Source organism: Bombus vosnesenskii, unplaced genomic scaffold, assembly GCF_011952255.1.
Source record: "Bombus vosnesenskii isolate JDL3184/JDL3185 unplaced genomic scaffold, Bvos_JDL3184-5_v1.1 scf7180000013348, whole genome shotgun sequence".
NCBI classification, from domain to species: domain Eukaryota; kingdom Metazoa; phylum Arthropoda; class Insecta; order Hymenoptera; family Apidae; genus Bombus; species Bombus vosnesenskii.
Window position 1 is genome coordinate 818,821 of NW_022882984.1, and position 25,905 is coordinate 844,725.

Sequence of the window (25,905 nt, forward strand, 5' to 3'; positions counted from 1 at the left end):
CGTATAACACGATTGCATTTTTTAAACTATTTCGATAGTTCGGAATTTTCGCGGTGTACAGAGGGTTTTGTTTTCACTGGAAAATCGAGTCGAAACGCGAAAGTATTCCAACGACTGCCAACGTTCCCGTTAGCTCTGTCGAAAATCCAGATAGTTGTCAATGAAACGTCGGTTTGATTCTGTATCCCAAAATACAGAAAACCGTGACATTTCTTTTCGATAGACACTTTGTCATGCTACCGAACGTCCGTAAAATCAACTCCTTCACAGTTTAAATCGAACCAAACGAATTGAATCGTATCGATATTTTTATTTAACAAAAAACAACTAAATCTTTAGTTAGATACTTTGACTCGCTAACGCATAACGAACGCTATATTTCTCTTCGTCAATTATCGTACCTACGATCTCCATTCGTATCGTTTCCTTCGCAGCAGCGTATTAATTCTGCCGATATTTCTAGTTCTGCACGATAGTTTTGTCCAATTTGGTATGCCAGAAAATCAAGCAGACTTCGCGCACGTTTCCACTAAGTCAACTTTAAGAAAGAAGAACTTCGTACGGTTTTGTCTTTTCATGGATGCAATTTGCGAGCATTCGCTCTCGAGTACTGCGTGTAGTTAATTTAATCGGCCGCTTGGCGCGTAGTTTTTAAAAAAATTACGAGTGACTTGTTCCCCGCGAAAATGAATTAAGCGCTTCCGTCTAGCACGATATATAATTTTATATTTATTCTGTCCGTGCGCAATTTCCTTCGGCTGCGTTGTGCATTAGTTAGCGCTCCATTTAGTTGAATTATTTTTTATTGTTTCGCGTTAAAAACCCAGACCGTTTTAAACGTCAGTTTTATCTACCACGTGACGAAAGCTATTGGCTTTTTAATTTAATATTTATTTGAAAAACGATGCGGTCTTTTATATCTGCACATCATAGCATTTATATCTGTCGGGTTATCGTTAGAATTTAGGGCGCGTGACAGTTCTTCGTTTGAATTAGCCATCGTTTTGTACAACAGAGGTCATATTTACAGGTACAAAAATGACTTTTACAAAGTTTAACGAACGACCGTGGTGTTTAGACGCGCAAGATGCAATTGACAATGTTCTTGGGTTCGATAACGAATCCACGGTCAATGGGATAACTCTTTACTAAGCGTAGAATACTTTTAAGCACAAAATACTATTGCTGGGACGCTCGGTATAAAACTGCTCGATGCGTGACTTTCCAAGGCGATCGCACGAATCACAGACTGATGAAAATTTTCCACTCTCTACAATTGCGTTCGTTTGTTTTATACTCGTTAGAAGCACCAAGAAAGTTCCATACGCCGTTGCTAGGCAGTTTCTGCCGTTTCTGCCTGGAGCTTGATTATTAATACAACGTGTGCCCCGTTATATTGGCACCTCCACCATGAGGTAAAATCACACGTGGCTAGGCCCGTTCTTGAGGCTGTATGCCGCCACAACCACGTTTCCAGGGAGAACCATACAACCACTCCACACCTCCGTCAGACAAAAGGTCCATTCCGTGACCGTAGCTACGTTCGGCGACCAGTTGTGTCGCCTCGAGCCCAATCTCACTATCACAAATCTCGAACAATTACAATCAGATTGAATGACAACGATTGCTTAATTACGGCTATGATGGAATCTAGGCTAAAGTATTAGAGGATTTTGCCAAAATTTCAAAGGAAAGGCTCCGGTTTACTTTCATCTCCGACATATCTATACTATACTATTGAGATATGTATAATTTTATGTGGTAGACTGGATTGACCGAGTACTAGTGATACATATATGTGAATAGGAGTGTGTGGAAGTATGTGTGTGTGAAAACAAATGAATGTACAATGTTCAGTTAACAGTCTGGTATGAAAGAAGGTGGGACTCGTACAAGTGTGTATCGATGAATATCTTTGAAATCGTTGATCGAATAAATATACAACTATTCTAATATAAATTCTAAGTGTAAATCTAGCGTTCCTATACCATTATTTCGGCAATTAAGATACAAAATTCTCGACATCTACAAAGAGATTCATTGTGATTAAGAGGATTTACAGAATTTGTTGAAACACATCTTCTATCTGTTCGATGCGGTATAATTCGTACGATAAATCGTATTGTCAAAACTGCTGTCAAACTGAGAAGAGAATGGCAGCTCGCGTAAGCTATTGTACCTGTAAGACAGTGATATTAACGAATCTTGGAAAAGCTTTCGAAAAAATCCGGTAAAGCACGTCCAGCCCTGTTTGTTTCTAGGACCATTCATAGTATCGATATCGACGTTGTATCGTTCCAGCTGCCAGTTTCTCTATTCGTCATTCTTGTGAAAAGAGTAACGCTCGAATTGCGTTGTTCACGATACATTGACACGTTCTATTTGACGATCGTGTTTTCTACGTGACTTTAATCTCGTGGAGAATTTGACATCCGTGCAGTTCTTTCCTTTTTCTCTTTTTTTTTTTTTTTTGTTTTGTTTCATTCCAGTTTAATCTCGTAATGTACGTAGATCTGACCTATTAACTAGACTACGAATTTTTGTCAATTATTACTACACGCGCAATATACGAAAACATATGAAATATCCGAAATTTAGTATTCGTTATTAGTATCTTCAGTGAGTTGAAGGATTCTACGCACGCACGTCAACGGCGTACCGTATGCGTCGTGAAACGCGCAGTAGAATATGCTGAGATCGCGCCGTATGCGCGACCAGATGTACGGTAGAATATGTTCATAATGCACGCTCTTCTCGCGCGTTTCAAATCTGCCGCAATTCAAAATAAACTCAGTCCTGTGTCAGAGGAGCGTTTTATTCAACCATTGTGTCCTGGGATCTATTCATTTTGCCAATATGAGTCTCGGTAAATAGCTCAACCCGCAAATTATTTTTCGCTTCTCCTGAGATTTGAAACGCGCGTCGCTTTTAACATACGTATGCGGCTTATATTCCAATAAAATACGACAACTAGCTGCCTCTTTATTAAATTTTTATCAATTCGAGGTAGGAAAAATGAAAAATTCCAAAGACCTATAGTCGTAGCAGCGTAAAATCGATATTCCTGCTATTTCTACTGCGATTCTTGTTATTTGTCTCTCCAATTGATTCGCTCGAAATTACCAAATATGTGTCATCGAATCGCGAAAAGTTCAAAGACAAAGTTGTACATCTTTTCTCGAGGGATGTGTTTAACAGACCGCGACGAGTTTCCGGTGGCCCGGCGACGATAAATCGCTTTTCCCGGGACTAGTAGATCGCAATTACAATTATCGGCTCTTTGTTCGCGTGCATTTTTCCGCCAGGCTCGATATCTCGCGAGTGGGCCGGCTTTGTTCCGTCCTCGAAGGAAATTACCCATCCGTTGTTGATTCGATTGTGCCAGAGTACTCGGGGTTAACGGAGTAGAGAACTAAATGTCTTCGGCAATGGGTGCACCCTTCGCCCTTTCACCCTCCTCTTCTCGTAGGCCCTTCAGTCCTTCGGTCGCTACAGGAACTCGGTCGTTCGACCCGAAAGGATCCATCGCTCTGTATTTTCCTCTCTTTTTGCCGTATTTTTTCTACGCTCGTCGAATCGATAGCTCGGCTATCCGATTGTTTACGTCCGATTGTTTACGTCCGATGCCTTCCTCGATGACAATCTCGTTGTTTCGCGAATTAAGAGTGGCCCGGTTTATCGTTTCTCGTTCGAGATTATCCTCTTTAATCAAAAATAGGTGAAGGCGTGCTTTTTTCTTCCGGCTTTAAGCTTTAATGGAATTGTGAAATAGGATACAGTGCAGCGGACGCAGCGAGAACCACGATGCAATTGGAAAGAAGTGGTTTCACGCGTACAAAGGTGAATCGAAGTGGAGAGATAAATTATTCTTTACGCGATACTTCGTCTCACGACGTGTTTGACGCATGTGTGTTCGACGAATCTTCCAATCGGTGAGTTACGAGGGCAAATGCTTCGGTATCGGAGATCAAGCGAATCGCTTTTTTCATTTACTTAGCCACGTTAATCGTCGTCTCTGTTCCTTCGTTCTTCGTGCTTTTCCTTTTCCAGCGTTATTTATGTTATGGCACGATGCAGCATCTCGGCAGATAACGAGCAAAACGAATAACAAAGCAACGAACGAAAAGCATCGTTACGATAAACGTGGAAAAACTTTTCCATCGATTTATTGATGTACTTCTTCGATAGATGTTTCAAAAATAATTACCAAAAATAATATCTCATGAAATGTTCCAAATTTTTCTCTTTTCTCTCGGCTTTCTTTTTCATGAAACGCACAGCGATTTTTTACCTCACAGCCAAGCAAAAATTAACATCATGATTTTCCATTAATTTCGCTGATTTATACCGCCTGAATTACTCTTGATCGTTTAACGATAATGAAATCTTCGCATACGTAAAATTATTAACGTATACATTTTCTGTTTACACGAAATCTGCATATATGGAGAAGAGCTTGCATATTTATTCACTTTTTCCGTTATACGTTTCATAAAACTTGACCAGTCTATTCAAGAAAAGGTAGCAAGATTGTAAAGGGCAAAGCAGAATTCCCCTGGGAACACCGTTCATAAATCTAGATGGTGAAGCTTGTCTCGATAAGAAAAACGCAATTTGCAAGTAAAAGTGCACGGGTTCGTCAAACAGGTATCTCGAGACGAACGTTTCCTGCAGATGTTTAGAAAATTTTTGCTAAAAACAACGCGTAGGCTTCTGTGTAGCTCTCGGAGAATTTTGAACGATTTTTCAACCATTTGCGTTTTAACTATTTCCATGCAAAATCATTTGCAATTTTTCCTAAAAGTTACAAAGTAATATGTTCCATAAAGAAACGTAATACTTAAACGAAATGAAATTAAGTCGCTTTGGCCATTTTTACGTATTCCTGCTGTTTATTCGACCATTTGCGGAAAGACCCGATCGCGAGAAAGCACGTCAACGGGACACGTAAATTCCCGTTACGATTAAATAATCGACGCCACGAACTGATCGATCCCCTTATTTCTGTTACGATAATAGAGGTGATTCGATTGAGTCGATGCGTATGTATAAGTTAAGTAAGTGATTGATTTAAGGGTAGAAACCCGGTAATGACGTGTTGACTATTCTAACGATGAGGAATAAGTAAAGTTTCTTTTTTTATTTAATTCTTTACATTCACGATTTGTCCAGTTCGGACATTTGGTAGAATTTTTTAGCTGTTTGATTATCATGTGAGTGGCTACTCCGAGTAGGATAACATCTTCGTGTTTGTTAGGTCGTGTCCTTTGCGAGGTCTGCTGGGTGTTTCCTTTTCAGTCTTCTATCCATGTCTGAGGTGTTGGTCGTTTCCATAGCTAGCCGGTTTGGCTGTGTTCCTATTCTTTCTTTATATTTTCCTGTGTGTCTGCCAATTTCCTCTTTGACCGTTGGTATACCCAGGTCCTTCCGTATATTCTCGTTTCTACCGTACCATGAGGCGTTTACTATTGTTCTACGAATTTTAGCTTGTATATGGCTTTTTGCTGCTGTCCCCCATAGCGGTATTCCGTACGTCCAGATTGGTTTCATGATCGTTTTGCATATTTTTAATTTATTTTCTATGCTTAATTTGGATTTTCCACTTGTTAGCCAATGCATTTGTCTCCTTGTCGTCTGTATTTTGTCTATTATCGATTTAGTACGTCGTTTCCATGTGAGTTGTGTTTCTAGGTGGTATCGCGTAAAATAACAAAATAAAAAAGGAATTTGAGGTAAAAAATAAAAAAAGAAAACTTTATTTTTTTTCTAACATCAATACATTTTACAATCTACTTCCGAACTCTAGGCGTGACTTTCTAAGACTGACTCTTATGATTTTACTTTCGATCAGATCCGATTACTTTCTTTTGTCATCCCTCAACATCCCCACCGTCCATGCATTTGCTAGGCGTCCACGATCGTTGCCACGTGCTCTTTCTTCTAGAACCTTCGGTGGAAGGACCGTTGGGATGTTGATGGTTCATTAGGCACTTCAGCGATATACATTGTCACCGAGTGCCGCCACATCTTTATCTCTATCGTCAGTCCGTTTTGGATTTGCTTTTATTTGTTTATCTTGCAGCCACTTTTCTATTTTTGCGCTAGTATGGACTCTTCACTAAGGCTCTCACCTAACAGACCTATACCTTACACACAATGAGAGAAGAGAGAAAGTGAGTGTTTCGTCCAAGATCTGCTACTTTTCTATTTTTGTGATATGTTCTCGTAGTAATTTGACTGCTGTTTCTGGGTTAGTGTTCCTGACTAGTACAGCTGTGTCGTCCGCGAATCTCAGTATTTTGCTATTGGTAGTTGTTGGTATGTTGGCCGTGTATAGTGTGTATAGTATCGGTTCTAAGACGCTTCCTTGCGGAACCCCTGCCTCGATGTCTTTGACTTCGGAGGATGTGTCCTTGATTTTTATTACGAAGGTTCTGCTGCTTAAGTAAGATTTTATTAATCGGTATATTTGCTCCGGGAACTGTTTCCTGATTGTTTATAGTAGGCTTTCGTGGTTTATTTTGTCAAATGTTTTCTCTATGTCCATAAAGAGGGCTGTACAGTATTGTTTGTTTTCTAATGCTAGTATTGTTTCGTTAATGAGCCTGTGCATTTGCTCTATAGTGGAGTGTTTGTTTCTGAATCCAAATTGGTGATCTGGTATTAATTTGGATAAGTAAAGTAAAGTGACGATATTGTGTCTGAGGAAAGCTAGCGATGGGTGTGTCTAACGCGAGGGACCATCGAATTCGTTGATGACAATTTTGGTTAGGAAAGCGAGGGTAGTAGGCGTTGCTTCTGATTGAATAAAAGGTTGATGGACTAGGAAGGGTCTTAGCCGCCCTCGATAGGAAGATGCTAGTGGGAAGTATCGTACGTGAGAAAAACTAACTTTCCCGTGTCTTCCCGCAGTAAACAATAAGCTTTAGAAACGATTCGGTAAAGAGATGTTTGTTCGGTCTGAAGGACCTTAGCTAGAAAATTCCTCAGATTCATGATAGATCCTTAAGACTATCGAGGGTACGCAGTAAAGATGCGCGGACATCTGGTTGCTATCTACGTAACACCTACCGTTTCAGTATATTTGTTTTCTCCGCATTTAGCGTACTTCTATGTATGTGCACGACTTAACTAAACGAGAGTAGATAACTGAAAACTTGTCCAAAGTGATATAAACGGAAGATGGTGTGTTTGAGTAACAGAGATTCGAATGTGTGCGCCAGATGACGAGAGAGATTTCGTTGTCACCAAACAATATTAATTAAACAGCATTAATTAAAGATAAACAGAGTGATGCTATAATTTAATGTAACGCGGCAAGTTATTTGCATCGTCCGTTCGTTAAAAAATATCTGAAATATAAATTATATTTTTTATGAAATTCGCTGCATTTTAAGTTAAAATTTATGTACATCTTGTCCTTCGAAGTAAAGATGTTTCTACTTTGTTCGCGATTCAGCTGTTTATTGATATTAATTGATACTTATTGAAACGTTCGAGCTACTTCGCTGTATTACAAAGAAACCTGATAAAGTTAGGAGAAGAAGTAAGAAAAAAGATGAAACTTTCAGGTAGCTAGTTTTTTGAATAATTTTAATTAAATTCTGAAATGTAAAATGTTACACTCTGCGAAGCAAAGACGAACGTACTTTAATTTTTCGAAAGAGTTTGACGAAATTTAACGATGAAGTTACAGAGATTGCCAGTTTCTTTCAAATCTTCGAAGATACGTATAATACCCTAAACAAATATAAATAATATTTGAAACGACGAGAACGACGTTCGTACAAATCACGAGGAATAAAAAGATTCCAATTAAATTGAAAACGTTGATGGAAACTCCTCTCTTCGCAAGACAAATAATTCCGATTTTTGATCAAATAGATTTTCCTCAAAATTCTGTATGTAATCCACTCGGTTGTTCTCGACAATCTTCTCTCGGTTGAAAATGGACTTCTTCGTATGGACCGTAGGCGTAACGACGTATTGGATAGCACGTTCTCGAGGTCCGAAAGAAAATCAGGGATTGATCTCGGCAAACTCTCCGCACGGAGCCTGTTACAAGTTCGAAAAGTATCTTGACTCGCCCTACCTTTCAATAATATAATTCTACCAGCGGCTTGGGAAATATCCAACAAAAAATACAACGACGTGAAATCTTCTGTGAACGACTGGCTGAAATTCGCAACGTAAAATGAGGAGTAATTCGTTGTAATTCGCTGTAATCTTCGTATTCGTGTGACTGAAAAAATTAAACGCGGTGTAACGTTTTAAGAAAAACGTTGTCTTACAAGTACAAACGCTCGTCGCTCTCCACTTTGTATCAGTTGTATCAGTTAACACGTTGACTGTCACGCGCGTTTTCAAAGAAATCTCCGTCAGGCCACGCGTACAGCAGTACCAAGCGTTCTCTGCTAGATGCTCCCATCGATATTTTAGTAATGCGAATCGCTCAAGCGGTGGTCTCAAGAATCATCTTTCGTTTCGTTTGTTCGCAACGTTAAAACCACCGGCTGTTGTTGAATATAACGAAGGAAAGCGTGGTACAGATTATTCCGATCAAATGATTTCTTATGCCACCACAATTAGAAAAGGAATCAAATGGTACAGAAAACTTGGCATTCGATTCTTTCTGGGAATTTCTGTTGTAAACGCTTTGACGGTTTACAAAATTGCAACAAGAAAAAATATAAATATTAGAATATTTAGACGATTATTAGTTGGAAAATTATTAGGGTTGTCTGAAAATACAAGAAATCCTTGTCTTCGACGGAGTCAGCATAATATCGCCGTTCGGAAAAACGATTCCGGAAGAAGCATTAGACCCGCGTGCAAACTACGTTATGCGAATAAAAGACGTCGAATGGACCGAACAAAGGCACAAAAGAATTTGAAGAAACCAACAACTTATTGTCCAAATTGTCCCGACCTATCTCAGCTATGTATAGAATGCTTTAAAGTTTTACATCCTAAATAATTTTTTTAATAAACCCTTTTCGTATTTGTTGTATAAAACAATTCAACTATTATTACAATTAATTATTAATTAACAATTTATTATTATGGAAAATCTTTTCAAATTCCTACGACGATCCTTCGCGAGTAGTCGAATATGCGACACCCGAATATGCGTTACGTGGCCTGACCAGAAACTTTGCTGACACCCGAATACGGGTGTCGTGGCAGTCAACGTGTTTAAGGGTTACGAAAACATAAAAAGAATAAAATTACAACTTAATTAAAAAATAACGACACCTTCGAGGGTTGAAACACGCGGCTTGAACTTAGGTTCAAACTCTCGAAACTTTGTCTTAGACCGCTATGATTTTTCGCCCCGTCAAATGTTCGTATTCGCATCAACGACCGGTCTATGAAGTATATTTTTGTTAAAATCAACGTTAATATTACGTAACGTTCGGTGGTAAGACGCAAAGTTCTCTCGCTCGAAGATGTCATTAAACGTCAAATTTTCGTAAACGAATCACGTTCTGCGGCACACGAGGCTTTCCACGAGTGTATCGCGCGCAAACTTTGTGCAGATATTCTACGGCCAGCGAATTTCATAACCGTGTATCCGTTACACAGCAATGACCGTTTCAGCGCACGCGACGAATGCATTAGAAAGCGCCGGTTTACATGTTCCACAACTTTCACAAAGTTTAATTACTGGTTCTTCATGACGTCGGTAGCCATGCGGACGAAAGCGCAGCCTTTTCGCGCTCCACGTATAACCACCACATTTGAGAAAACCCTCTGTTAATCGCCTAACCGTGTAACCAGAAACCACGAATTAAGAATTTCGCGCTTTTCGGTGTGTCAACACGCGATCCACTCAATAATCTCACGTGTTTTATCGTTCGGATGTTGACTCGATCGTTGAACGCTATCGTACACGAACTAATTTCCCTTCTCGTAAACTATCAACGACGACGATACGATGTCTACCTGAGAGACGAGTAACTTTTGCGACGTTCTTTCCATCTCCTTTCATACCACGGTACCAAAAATATTCTTTCTTTTGAGAAATGGAAATAATTGTTCGAAGAAGTCGGCGAAAGGAATCGAAAAGAGTCGAAACTTTGAAACATAGTGGAAAGCAATCGTCGAACGTTTTGCAATGTTGAAACGAAGCGAGACCCAATGACCACGATTGATTACGGAAAACGTAAACTTTATGTCGACGACATAAAATGAACGGATGAAGAAAACAAAACGAAACGTTTCCTATCTACCATTATTTTTATCAACTTCGTACAACTTCGAAAACCGGTAGGATTTCCTCCCTTTTGTATTAAATTTCGCAACTTCTGCTCTATTCACGGAGACGTAATTATATTTCCTGTTTCCCCTCGAACGCGAATCTTAAGAATCGTTCCAAGTTAAATCCACGCGAAAGGTCGAAAGGTTAAGTAGCGAAACGTGGATCAGACCCATGGTCTCTGCGATTTCTTCCATCTTTCTCGCTCTATTCTATCCTTGGTCAGTTTCAATCTTCCATCCTTCTTTGTACTCTCCCTATTGCTTCGATCCACGGTACTCGTCGTTTCAGAATATTACGGCGTTATTAAATAATTAACAAAAAGAAAAAGCTGACTAATACAGACGAGAAACGATTTCTCCGCTACCTTCCTTCCACTCTGCACGCCTCATTTCTTCTGCTCTCGGTTTTCTTCGCTTTAGTACCTTCTTTATTTCTCTCTCTCTCTCTCCCCCTTCCTCTGACTTTTCCTATCTCTGTCTCTTTGCACGTAGACAAATTTCATCAGCTTTGCCACGACACCCTCTCGTCTTATCAAGACCGCTCTCGATTGTTCTGGGATTTCGTGATTTCGGTGGTTTGTCGCGTTTTCAACGAACGTTGCGTCGAGTCGCGAAAGCGATCGCATCTGAATACTCGAAGAAGCGAATCCTCTTCGTAGAATGTCGCCTGTCGCTGGAATCGATTGGTCGATCCGTAGATTTCATCTTCGCCACAAAGGTGTCTCGTTGGTGATCGAAGGAACAGGAAATTCGAAGCGACAGTAAGCGTGAAAAATGTCTCGAGGAGCTTGGCTCGAGTAGACGCTGGAACGGAATTTCATCGGTGACAAAATCTTACGCGTAAAACGTGTTCGATAGAGGCGCTTGATTAATTTCGAATATCGATTCGACGAATGAAATTTAGTATTTTACAACGATAACGCTTACGTTAGCGGGTTCCGTATGCTGGAAATTTGATTTCGCTATATTAAAACGTTGGTAAATTTATCAAAGGAATTTCATTTAAAATAGGATATAGTTGGGCTGTTGTGAAAAATTGCATGAATCGTGATCCGAAGAAAATCAATAAAAAACGATCGAAATTTGATGAAATTTATAATTAGAGGATGGTAGAAGGTATTCAGAAACTACATCGATTAACTCTGTAAATTGAAAAGTACGGAGAACCGATGATGTTACGAACGCTGCTTTTTTTCATTTCTTCTCAGGATTTATATTATTTGTGTCATTTTCTTGTACCGGGCCAACTCGTGGAAGTAAGACATCTGTTTCCTCGAAACTTATTATGAATATTAATCGCGTGCTCGTGTAACGAAATTAAAAAATCGATGAACAGTTGTGTCGATCAGTTTGCCTTCTCATAGAATTACAGTCGCTCTCGTTAATATTTGGACGCTCTTTAAATAACGGAATAACTTTCTTTAAAATTACCATCAAACGAATAAATTGCTTGTCTGTTTGAGAGATTAGAACAACTAGTTTAATGGATAACGCGTAAAAGAAATTTTGCGAAGAAATAGTACAAATTTCTTTTCACAACCATCTTATCTGACGAATCTGTAATGAAAATTTAAACGATACGTTTCCTATACTTATATCAATTACAGACAAGTTGAATCTAAATCTATGTATATTTAAACTAAACGCTGAATTATATTTGAACTATAATCATGTCGAAATAACAGGTTTATAATATCGAATAGTCTCGATCTGACTGTATTGACAGTTGACAGTTGAAGAAACACGTGGAGGTAACGCTATAACACGATGTATCGAAAACTGACACGATTAACAAATTGTGATAGAACTGGCGGGAAATGAACGCGCGGCTTATGCACGAAATTGGTGGCTGTGCCGATAAATTCTTCGCGTTCCAGAAACCACGCAACCTGCGATATTTCACTCAGCTCTGTGAGTAAATATCATCGAACCCGTTCAACGAACAATCTCGAGCGTCCCAAGAATTTTACTTTTCCGTATCCCGGAATATTCTGGCAAATATTCGATCGACAGCAGTCGCGCTTAATGATCCAATCGATCGTTGTTGTTGTTCGCTACGAGAGTGCTTCGATCTCTTTGACACGTAACATTGCTTCACGTATTATTAGGGTTTGTAAAATGCAGAGACGACATTAACTACAATTCGCGTCGCTGCAACATTCTTCATCGTTGATTAAGAATCGAGTTTAAATCTGAAGCAATTATTACCGAGCAATCGATGATCGTTCGTGGCGACTTATTTAAGGAATACGATGCACTTGTTGATATCAAACGCTTTATCGAAAATGCATTAAATTTCTATGTTGTGCGGAAATCGAGAAACCGATCGTGCTCGATATTAATAATCGCATGTTTGATAAGAAAAAGGAATATAAACACTTTAACGTCGAGAACACGAAAAGATAGATAGAAATTTCTTAACGGAGAGCTTCGACGATACAACAGGCTTCTGAAAACCGTACGAGTTAATTTGCTCGGATTGATCAATCGTTTTATGAAAAAGTCTTCCGAGCATCGTAAATCAAAAGCGGTATATTTTAATAACGTTTTAATAAAGCGTTCTCGTGATTTACGCGCCAGCAAATAGTGTTGTTAGCAAACGACGGTGCAGCTGATAAATCAACGATCGCGCAATGATTCATGGAATGAGAGTGCAATTTACTTGAACGGTGTGCTCGCATTTTTCGCGCTTTTCCCTATACGAACCTGACGCGTCCGTAAAAATCCTATTACAGCGCCGCCATGCAAGACAGATGTCTGCAGCTTACCGGAAAATCTTGGCGAAATTGTACCTTCACAGGAATTAGAATCGCCGTGTTATTTTACTTCCATTTTGTAGCACGACGGGACGCGATCTTCCTTTCGTTAGGAAGATATTAGGTCGTCCGAAAAGTTTCTTGCCTTTTAGAAGGTAACAATGGATGCACAACATTTTCCGTTTTATATCATTTTATCGAATTACCTATGATCCATTTTGTTCCATCGAGATAAAGATCACAACGTTCGATAGATTAGGTTTCACGTTTGTGTAAAGATGCATCGTTGTGAAAGACGTTTCTGTAAAAGAAAAACACTTTCCGGACAACCTAATATAATACGGCCAACTTTCTACATTTATGGTGAACTATAATAAATAATATGAAACTATGGGAAATATATCACGCGTGCGCGTATGGTCTGCCTCCTCCTTCGTTTGAAAAAAATGAACGCGTTTCGGGTTGCGGAATACGTGATAAGCACTTTGTCTATGTAAATATATCGTTTGAATTAAATTAAATTGCTCCTTCTAACGACGATTACTAATGATCTTTCGTAACATATAAATCAACGCGTTGATGTTGTATGCGAATAAGAAAAAATATTCAAAGCGAAAGAGGAGAGTAATTGATTGAAATTGTCTCAATTTGTCGGATTTACGGGTGTATTAACGAAGGAAGATGAAGATGAAGATTTAACGACATTGGCAGAAACTCATTAAATATTCATGGTTTGTTGCAGAGGAAACAATTGCTAATCTGCCACCCCTTCGAATTCCTCGATTGAGGCATCATCGAGTGACAGATTGGGGTCCGTACTTCGAAAATGCAGAAGGCCAGGGAATCAATGGATCGCAGAACGTAGCGTTGCATCTTGGTGCGACTGCTCTTCTCGATTGTCGCGTGGCGATGCTCTCTGGCAAAAAGGTATTCGTTCGTAAATTTCCATATCGAAGGAACAGAGCAGGAACAATCACGAATCTGTACGATTTTCATCGAAACGCTTACAGATTACTGATCACCGCTTGCGAAACAAGTATTCTAAAACACCGATGATGAAATAGAAGATACATATCGTGATAAAACAGAGATGAGAAAAATTAACGAACGAACGAAAAGATCCTAACTCCACGATTTCGTGTTCCATCGAGATTAGATTTTATCGTTGCGTGTTAAAAGAAATTAGTGGAGAAATGGCTGCGTTACGGTCAAAACTAATTCGATTAAAAAAAATGAATCGCACATGGAAATAATTTGTAGCAGAAAAGCGTTAAACACGCTAGTTACAACTAGTTAGAAAGTAACAAATACTGCAAATTAGAGAAACTGCTTAACGCGTTGACGAGTCAAAGCTGATAGAAATCGCTTAAAACGACTGTTGCAGAATCTTGTAAATACGTAACACACAGCCTGCCACGCAATCGGTGTTTTACGATGTAACTTGATTTAAACCCTCGTGCTTTAACCAAACAACTTCTCACGCAGAGTCACATGCAACTGTAGAATGTGTGTCGCAATTATAGGTCATATGGTTACGCCGCAACGCCGACTGGGCATCCCTTTTAACTCTGGGTAATACCACTCACATTTCCGATCCCAGGTACAGCGTTAGCTTCCAATATCCAAACAACTGGAGGCTGGCAATCGCCGGGGTACGCAGGGAGGATCGTGGATTGTACGTCTGTCAAGTGAACACGCATCCTCCGAGAATGCTCGTCACTAACGTCACTGTTCTCGGTAACGCTTTCTTTCTATTAGTTACAAAATATATAGATAGTCAACCGTAATACCATCACCAATATTTATCCAAGCAAATTAAACTTTTGACGCGATAAGACAATATAGAGAAACGTTTTAGTGCAACTGTCGCGAAATATCCAGTGCTTTTGGCGAACGAATTTTCATATTAATTACGATCGATGATAATAAGGTTGATAGATTTTTGATTTTATTCTGCGAATTTGACGTGTTCACAAATAAATAACACGGGCCACCGACAGGCAAATAAACAGCGCAGCACGCGTAAATTTTCTAGAAGCCAAGATCTCGAGAATGCCAAGATTGCTGGAAATTTAGCAAGATTGGACGACTAGCAGATACTGTGAATCTTTCGAGGTTCTTGAATTCTTGAAATTCTTGGATCAACGATGTTGGTAATAAGCTTTCAAACCTTCGGATTAGCCGACTGGATTCTCAGACCCTTGGATTTCTTTCCAACTTTTAGAAATCTGTTCGAATGTTCGGTGAATACAATTTGAATGAATAACTGTATCATCCCACGTGTTACGAGTATAACGTCGCGTAACATTTAGTGGGATTAATTCGATACAGTTAAGCTTTCCGCAAATTGCTGTCAAATTGCTCAACTTTCCAACAAATAAATCGTGTTGTGCTTGTCTATAGGTATTAGTCATACAAGTTTCGATCCACTTTTATCATATCCCATGTGTTCTGAAGCAAATATCTAAAGTTTCACCATTAAGTGTAATGCCTTGAGCTCTTTTATGAGATAACTTAACAACATGTCGAATACCAAAGTTTCATTGTATCGATTACCCAAGTTTCTGCATAACACGGTAGCCGTCATTTTTCAAATTGCATACATTATTATTGTCATTAGAAATAATGCACGATCTATATATATCTCGAAGATGAAAGGACATCGGGGCCTCCCTTTTGGAATGTTGGAGAAAACCCCAATACTCTAGTCCAGACTTTTACTATAGTTACATTTAAGTAATAAAACTAAGAAATAGTTGTAATGTTCTAATCTGATTATGGATGCTCAAGGTTTGTAACGATGGGCTTGGGCTCGAAGTGACATAACGGGTCACTGAACGTAGCCACGGTCACGAGAAGCACGTGTACCTAACAGAGGTATGAAATAATTATATAACTCTCCTTAAAAACAAAGATCGACCCGAGAGGTGGGGAGAGGACTATATAAAGGCAGTTTCACTTGGACTGCGGGGAAATCTATTCAGAGCAGTACTACTTGCACGTTGAGTGACACCAGGATCGTGTATCACATCGCATTCGTTGTCCCGTTGGCCGTGGATTCGTTATCGAACCTGAATTCATTGTCATCGACATCTCGACCTTTAGCCTCTTGTAATAATCACATTTGTACCAATACGTATCAGCTATAACCACGATGACAAATTCGAGCGAAGGTTCGTCAAACGCCCAAAATTCCAACATTAACCCGACATATATATGATTAGGGTCACATTATGATTAGGGTTACGGGCGTGAAACGAATCTTCATTTGGATCAGACATTATTGTTATGCAATAGAGGAGATATTTACTAGTGCAAATATGATTATTACGGCATTTGACAAGTAACCGTGGTAATTAGACACTCGAGAAGCTAATGACAATGATCCTAGATTCAATAAGTACTTTCCCAAAATTCCGAAGGGAAGGCTCCGGTGTCCTTTCATCTCCGACATATATATATATACGTATATTCCAAACTTCTCAAGGTGTAAATATTTTCTAGATCGATAAAAAATAAATTGACGACATTATTAATACCGTGTTATTGATTAAGCGGATAATAAACATGCGAGATATCTCTGTGCCAAGTATATTCCATAAATATCGCGTCAAGCTATCAATCACAATTTATAATCGCTCAAACTGATGGCAGCCACTCTAAATAATTATACGTATAGCGTTTGCAAGAGGAGTATTAAAATATTATAATGGTCTATGATGCGTCTCATCTAAAAGTAATTGAAGCATCGTGTTTACAAATTCGCTCATCCATCTATGTCTTTGGCGTTTAATAAGCACAGGTCCTTGCAATATTGCTCCTTTTCCTTACCAATAGCGTAACAAATAACGTTTGCCAACCTCTCTGAATTAAAAGGATATTAACGACGAGAAGTTTAATCAAAGTTCTTTGATTTACTAAGACCGGGACAGCAGGAGAAACCAAATGTTTCTCTGTTTATATCATTGATCACAAACCCCGTGGTATAATTATTTGTCAGGAAGTTTGCAGAAAGTAGCTCTGTCTAATGAATGAGTTGTTATTGAACTTCATGCACTTTCGTATACCAGTCTCGAGAGTAAATAGGAAACTAACAAGGTTCCAAGTGCAGCTAGCTTGTTAGTTAATTAGAATGACTTTTCGAGAAGTTGCTATCTATTTCGTAAGAGGCAGACAAACGCGTAACATTACCGCCCAAAATGATATGCGCGCTTATTTACTTTTGACGGAATACGAATCAGCTAGAAAATTACAAACAAATAGAGAGGAGACTCGGAAGAGACACTTTGTCCCTCGTTCGAATTATCGTAGAATATCGCGTTATCGTGCAATGAAAAGATCGCCATTGATAAACGTCAGGCAGCTGCGGTATTTTATTTAAGGAGATCGTTACACTCGGCTCGTATGGTCGTCAAACTGTAGACAAGACACGTTTCAAAGTGATCGAGAGACTATCGCGACTGATTTCAACGATAATATCGTCTACAATCGTTTGACACTTGGACGAATTTTAAATATACTTCATTTCAGAGAAACAATTTAAATTTCACGCGATATACAGCTGCTAATTTCGGAAGAAGATACTCATCGCGAGATATTCGTTGTTTTTGATCGTTCATCTGCCATTAATTCATATGTTACCAATAATAATCACACGTTGTTAATAAAAATCGAGGAAAATGTCAGAATCAAAAAATTTACCAGAGCGTTCGTTCTTTCTTTCGATTCGTTCGCTCGTAAAAATTTTGCTCGTGAAAATTCGCTTTCGAAATTTATACGAAATTCGCGAATAAAATTGAATTTTTAATTCACTTGCGCACAAGCCAGCTACTTAAATATTATTTATCAACTATTCATTTTGAAAACTCTGCTTCGTTTCCACGTCGTTGCATTTACCAGTGCATTCTGCGCGTTCTTGCAATTTTACATTTCCTACGAATTGCGTAAACGTTCGGGGTCTGTTTGTTAGAAATTTTAGAAATCTACGAAAACGGCTGTTGAAGTTTCAAACGTTGAACGGCGAGAAAGAGGAAATAAATTTCGGCCGACCAATTGTTTCACAGCGAGACGAGACAGCAGCCACGCGGTGAAAAATGCTTAATTATGCAGGCCGCGTGTAAATCCCGGTTGCAGCGAGGAAATTTGCTATCGAGAGATCGGTATCGCGTAGCTAATCAAGTTGGCGCGCACGCGGAGGCAGTTTCAAACGACAGTTGTACCGAAAGTTTAACGCGATGGCAGGATCAGGTTTTCGCCAAGGCTGCGCCTCGAGCGTCTCCCAAAAGTACAAAAGTGGAACACGCCAAGGGGCGCGCGCGTTGATTTTATAGCGCGGCGGGACGTATTTATACAAGAATTTGCAATTCCCCGGCTGTGAATTAGATTGCGCACTTCCCTTATTCTCCCTTTGTTTCGGCGACATAATCGGCCAAGAAACTCAACGAAATCGCTGCTTTCGACTCGTTTTGTCTGATTGTTTCTCAGATTGAAGGTGCTCGATGGGTCGTAATTCACAAACCCACCTCGCCTACCGTCTACAAATCACATTTTTCTAATGATATTCTTTATCGCCGCCGTTCGACGGCGCAAAGTGTTCCAGTTTTCGTATCACAGCCCGTGGAAAGAAAAATCTCGGATAAAAATAATGTCCCAACATCTGGAGCAAAATATTCGACGTTTCTGGAGGATCTTAGCCCTACGGGTTCCTAGCAAACCTGAACCAATTTTATCCGAGTAATTTCAAATGGCCAGTAGTTTCCGTCGATTTATTTTTTACCGAGCGTGCTATTTCATATCAAGACGCAGGAAAATTGGAAAAATTACAACGATTCGCGCGTTATTCGTCGAGCATCTTTCATCGTTTTAAAATTATCTATGTAAAAGACGTTAACTGTAGGCTGCGCTGCTATACAAATTCCACTTGATGGCGAAAATTTGACCGTGGTGCATAAAACTGGCAAATCGATCGACGAACCTGGTCAACGAGCTTTAAACCTTCCATTACGAAAAAACGTTCAACCCTGATGATACGAAAACAATTCTAACGAGAACAGGGACCGATCAAACAGGAGGAGCACGAGTATAATTTTAAAGAATATCGACGGGACCATATCGAGAGCCGGGTCGAAATGGACGAGAGGAAAGGCGAGTGATTAATTGCACGCACGCCGCTTTTCCGTCCTCCCTTTCAATATAAAGACCTCCTTTCGTGACCGAGTCCCCCTGAATTATCGACTGGTTCTCGCTTTTTAAATCGAAAAACCATTGGGCTGGCGGCGTATCGAGGATGCGTTCGAATACTCTCGAGCTCTCCGAGGCTCTCCACATCGGAACACGAAGCGGCTGCCTACTTCAAATTGCTATTTTCTCTTCGCGACTCGGTTTACAGATCGTCCCCCGGACCACGTCGAAACTTTTAACGGACGCTCGAGGATGGCCCATTTTAAATTCTCGTTAACGTTTACCGAGCTTCACGAGCCAGCTTGATCTTTAATTCACCAGGCATAGCTTCGACGCTGGAAAAATTGTTATTCCGCCGGTTAATAGGAAACTCGCGACAACCCTGTCACGAGAAAGTAACAGAGTGGACCTTTTGCTCACGGAACACGACTCTTTCTTCCCTTTATCGATCCATCGTTTTTTAACTTTATTAGATGCCCCATCGAGATTAGTCAAGGGGAATTTGCAAGTTTACCGAAATTTGAAAAGACCTCGGTCGAGTATCGGATCGAGTTAAAGAGCCTCGGTTTATCCATGGAAATTTATTCGCAATTTCTTCTTGCCCTTCGTTTGTATACACACGACAATTGGAACAGGGTGTTCCTAAGGGCCGTTTTTACATCCCGGCGGAAAATGCTTACTTGGGTCAATTCCTTCCAGCTCTCCGTCTCGATTATTGCCAGAGATGGCGTAGGACAATTATACGATTCCTCCGTAGAAATATAAAAAGTTGGAGCCGTAGTATAACGAAGGAGAAAATTGACGCTCTTCGTTGGGAGAAGGAAGGGAGGAAATAAAAGGAAGAACAGAGAAAAAGGGCGCTACGAAAGTAGCACAATTCGGTAAACGGTCGATCGATGCTATATTAACAAAATTCTCCTTCTCCCTGATTTTTATATTCTCTGCGTAATTTTAAGAATTTCACTGGTCGTAATATCAAAGCACCGGGGATACTCAAATATCGTTTCTCAACAGCTCTTTTCCAAACTTTGTCCATCTATCGACTACCCTCGAAAATCGTCTTCCTTCGGTCTTTCTTCCTTTCAAGATTCTTTCCAGTTTCAACTACGTCGTATTAAAATATTATTATCGCGTGCTCCCTATTCCCGTGACAAAAATCACGACGAAATGACAAATGCGCGTTCTCCACTCGACGAAGCCCGCACGATCTTTCTCACCCGCTGGAAAAATTCTCCGATGCATCGCCAATACGTGGCAAATACGTCGCAAATGCATTGCACCGCCAACTTTGATCAATGTTCCTTTCGCTCGACTGTTCCCGCCGCACGAGCACCGCGAAAATGCAAAGATTCGCATCGACGAATCCAGGGGCAAGATATCAGAGAGAGAACAAAGCGAGAAGGAAACAAAATTGACGTTGTCGCGAGTCGCTCCTTCGTCCGAATCGTCGCTCGGCGCAGTTCCCTTGCACGCAACACGCCCCTTTTTCCATGTCTCCACGACGTCCCCACGATTTTCTCTATAGCCGTTGTCGCGGCGAACGGAGGAAGACCAGGGAACACGGAACTTCCGTTTAATCTAGTTAAAAGTAGCAAGAGTTTCCCGCAAGCTTCCGGCCGGAAAGTCCTCGCTCTGTCGGACTTCACGGAATCTTAAGCTCGACACGGTATTTTTCATCCCCCGCACACTGCTTCCGACCCACCCTTTTCTCTCCACTCGCCTTCTGTGTCCGTATCCAGGCGGCTACTTGGGTCCAGCCTATGTCTCTCCGCTCCTTTCTTTCCCCTTTCCGTTCTTCTTATTTCTTTCCAAGGCTATCGGCAGCCGGAGAGTATCCGTTTAATTAGAAGATGGCCGAACTCGGATTTTTCCAGCAACCCGTCGCACATTCCTTTTCGAGTAATTTCGCCACTACGACCGCAAGTTGCCCGATCGCTCTTATGAGCAGGATAATAAAAGGTTAATTGAGAAACTGTGGCTCGCAACAAAAACGAACAACACTGCCGCTTTTCAGTGGCTTCGAACGTGTATGTCGGCCAGTTTTGCAGAAGCAGTGGGTCAATACGTTCGATCGCGAGTCAATACGTTCGAGGTCTCCGCCTTTATGTACCGAATTAGCCGAGATTTAATGTGTTTCCGCGTGCTCGTTAGGCGGAATTAAATTCGTAAAACTATAAGCCATCGAACCAAAAAGCTCCAACATAAAGCAGACTAAATAAATCGCCTGGTAAACGAATCGGCGGTATTTCGACGGCAATTTTCGTTTTTTCATCGAGGTTGAGAGGGCGAAGGTTGAACGGTGGAAGAGAAATTCGGAATACAGCGTATGGGATCGACTATTTCCATCGTTAATAGTAGAAAGTGGATAATTGGATTAAATGAAATTTCAATGTACCGAGAAGAGAACATAATAAATTCAAATCTAGCCGAAATAGAAACGATAAATTGCGATAATCTTCTAATTTTGTTAAAAGTACGCTACATCCTTTATGATATTGCAGGAAACTCTTTTTAAAGTTTCAGCCAACATATCGTGCGCAATTTTAAGAAGATCTTCTCTGGTATACGTGTTATTTTTCAGACTTACAGTGTACATTTACGTCGAATCCTGTCTGTCACATACGAAACGAAAAGAAAGGTTCCGTAAAAATCTAAGTTTGAATTATTATGAATTTTGGTTGAACAGAAGATCGAGATACAACCGGAGAATTATGTCGTTGCGATAATCTGTTGCAGAAAATCGCGGTAAAATCGCGGTAAATTTTACCAAGTGAGATTATATTTCCAATGTAAATAATCAAACGGAACGTTCTAGGAAGAGCTATTTGGAAATTAACATTCAAGAGATTACTCGATTATTTCCGTCTTTGTGGTTAGCTTTGTGGAAGGTTAGATTCGCGCAAAGGTAACGAGAATCTCTTTTAAATGGTTTTACAACGTGCTAATTTCGTACGAAAGAGGCGAGTGTTTCTTAAGCGAACGAAGGTGGTTTATTTAAAGATGATTCGCAGCTATTTCGCAACAACACCGAGGTAAGCACGATATCTAAGGTAAGCAAGAGGCAAGGAGGATAGTATCCGAAGTAAGGGTCAACGTGAGCAGGATGTTTCATAGATTACGTTACAAGAAGTTCTCCGCCGATGAATAATTCATCTCTGGCTAAACATCACACTGTACGAAATACTTTTCATTTTACATGAACGTTTGATTAATACCATGAATAAAAGAATTGCGCGAAACTAAAACACGGAATAATCTAAGAACCTGTTTACGATTTTACGTCGTCTTATTTTATTTACCACAACTACGTAAGTTAACTTTTTCTCGCGTCAACGTCGATTTAATGCTATTCCGAAATTTCTCGAAATATCACCGTCGACTAGTATTTATGTATTCGCTTGGCAACTAAGTGATCGCAGATTTTGTCATTAGGTGGTACTGAGAAAATCCCCAATCACTTAGTTGCCAGCCTAATATAACGAACGCGATAGCGATTTACCTCTGGAAATTATTAGATACACATGCAACTTTGCAAACGATTGCAAATGATTATATATGGGTTCGAATAAATCGTATCACGGCTTCGTTTATTTTCATTTCCGCCCACCATCCTTCTAGACGCATCGATATACCACTGCCTCGTCGTTAGACGAATTTCGCTCGCCGCGTAAAACGAATCAGAAATCGTCGACAGGTTATTATGGTAAACGTGCGTGAATCGATTGCATTATGGAAAAAAAAGGCAAGAAGATTCTTGCCAAGTAAAAGCAAAAAGGACGAGCAAAGAGGGGAAGGATGCACTCTGGGGTATTCTTCTTATCGCGTGGCGTCGAACCTTCGATTTCAGATCCATCATTTATTTCCATCAGATTCGAGACACGACAAAAGTCGAAAATATCTGCAGCATAAACGCGATATGCAAAAACCCAGGGTGTATCGACACCACCCGTGTCGTTCCGGCGATTTTTATCCCTTTCGCGAGCAGAAGCTCTGATAAGGTGCACCACGCGAAACCCCGAGGAACTCTTTTATCTCCAACAAGAACAAGAAAAGGAACAAACTAAACACCAACACCGTTCGACCCTCTTTTCTCGCGATATCGTTCGAAACATCTTGATCGATGGAACTCCCCGATACACTTGGGAAAAACCAACTATACTATCGATCGAACGCGTTACTATTTAGAGTATCAACGGGGCTAATACTATTTCCATCCGATAAGCTTTCCTTCCGCTGCATATATCAAGCAAATAGAAATACATTTAGTCCAGTCTATTTCAACGATAATAGTTACTTTACTCTCGTTCGTTATTTTTTGACCGATTTTCGCCAGCTTTTACTTTATTGACAACGAACTATCGAAGTAATGGAAATCGAATTACGCAAGTATAGATATTACACCTGTGTTACGAAGAAAAGTATCTGTCGATGAAAAGACGTTAGGACGATACGAACGACGTATTTCAAGATGATTCTTCCTCGTACTTTCTGTACGAAGTGCGAATAATTTAGTGGTAGGAAATTTCTGTTAAAGATCGTACGATTTACTTACGGTTTCTTGCAACATACGCGAGAAACTACCAGCAATAAATTTCACACTCTGTATCCTCTGAGCCAAGAATCTGATTATTTGTCTGGTAAGTAACGCGGCTTTTCCAAAAATTATGTCGAAAGCGATGCAACCTATCGCGATATATCGATTGCTAATTCCACGAGATTAACCCCTTAACCCACATCGTAGTAGGATGATCGAGCCAAACGTAAATATTACGGGCATAGCCCGTAGTAGATGATCGGACCAAACGTAAATATTACGGGCGTAGCCCACAGTACAATGATCGGACCAAATATAATATACAGGGTGGTTGGTAACTGGTGGTACAAGCGGAAAGGCGGTGACTCTACGCGAAAAAGGAAGTCGAAAATATAGAATAAAAATTTTTCGTTCGGGGCTTTGTTTTCGAGAAAATCGACTTTGAATTTTCGCTCGGTACGCGTGCACTATATCGCGTCTCGTTATAACGGATCTCGCTGTAGATCCGTTAAAAAAAATTTTTTAAAAATTTAAAAAATTTTTAAAAAAGAAATTAAAAAAAAATTTTTTATAATATAATAATATAATATAATATATAATAACTTGTTTACATTTTCGGCCCAAAATTCTCGAAAGTAAATCGTAGGTTAAAGGGTTAACTGCACACGATCACGATACAAAACGATGTATTCCGAAACATTAAGAAAGGTATGAAAAATAAAAAGGTAAACTAAAAATGTGCAATTACGATCATTTGGCTGCGACTACTGTCGCAATATCCACAGTTGGCACGCTCGTAAAAGGGAAGATGGAAAACCTGATCGGACAGGAAAATCTTCTCTTTCGGCGCGTGTCGCGTATTTACCTGAGTTTTCAGCGATCGACGAGACAGATGGTCGGAGTGGCGCGACAATTTGCGCTCGTTCGACGTGAAAAGACACGAAGACTTGCGAGTCGAACTTCACACGCGATATGAATCACTGTTCGCGTACAAGACGCGCGTTCAATTAGGTCGTGGCGAAGGAAGCTTTCACTGTAAAGCTTCGTCGATCGATAGTACGCCGCGAAAGCACAATAAGATGATTTCTAGCCGCCTTTATCGTTGTCAACGCCCGTTCAACGGTGTACTTAAGACACGTTCCTCTGGCAAGCAATCGCGGCTTCGTGCTTCCTTCGTCCTCTGGATCGTTCGATATTTTCCACCACTCGCGGCATTCTACCTGAGAACTTGAGCACTTGCAGCATTCTACTCGCAAACGAGCGGAGATAATTATCCCACTGTCGCCTTTGTCGTTGTTTTCCATTGTTATTTCTGATAGATCGCTTTGACAGACTACGTCTGCTTCAGCGTGCAAACTCACCAACGTACGCACGGTAATAATGCTCGTACGTGCGTCTACTAGTTTCTTGCGTTTGCGTATCTTATAGACGGTGAATCGACGATGTTGAAAATTGTTGGAAGCAGATGAAAGCACGAGGCAAATACGATATGTCATTCCTGACGGTAGGCGAAGTGGAATCGTATCGAAGGTACAATTGCGAATAAGAAAGCAGTGGAGACGTGAGTAACGATAGGCGTAGTACGAAATATACGTGGCGATAAAAGTTATATGTCAACCGTTCGAGCCACGCAATCGCCCTAAGATTAGAAAACATCCGTTGTTATTTCGCGGGATTTTGTATGTCGATTTTTTGGTGATCGAGAGAAACGTCAAGAAGCTCGACCTCTTCTGTCAATAGCGATGGAAACGTCCCGTAATATTATCCCGTGGACTTCGAACTATTTTCGAATTAGACTACGAGAATTAGAATAAGAATTGGAATTTCTTCGCTGAAAACTTCGTAGTCTAATTTGTATTTTATTGTCTTCTCGCGCAGAAGACCTCTCACCGTATACTTGATATTTATTTAAACTTTTCAACGATTTCTGCCCGGACGACTGCAGCGCAGTGGTTAGCGTAATTGGTTACGAACGCTGCAGACTCAGGTTCGAATCCTGGCACTCATAGTCCTGTTTTTCACGATTCCTAGACAAGAAGAAGGGAGCGGTCCGAATGGTTGATAGGAAAATCAATCCTCCCATCCCGGTTGGAAATAAAAATCTTATACCGCAGCAGCAAGCACGAACTATCCACCTCAAACATCTTTGTATTAACGCTAAAGTTTTATTTGTCA

The 25,905-nt window shown here is 40.2% G+C and overlaps 1 protein-coding gene across 1 annotated transcript in view; it reads left to right on the plus strand.

Annotated features, from left to right (window-relative positions):
* Nucleotides 1–25,905, plus strand: part of LOC117236339 (zwei Ig domain protein zig-8-like) — a 107,809-nt gene that overhangs the window by 76,011 nt on the left and 5,893 nt on the right. The window contains exons 3-4 of the mRNA XM_033499182.1: nt 13,759–13,943; nt 14,540–14,753. Coding sequence (XP_033355073.1) covers nt 13,759–13,943; nt 14,540–14,753 — 399 coding nt within the window. The remainder of the gene's footprint in view (nt 1–13,758; nt 13,944–14,539; nt 14,754–25,905) is intronic.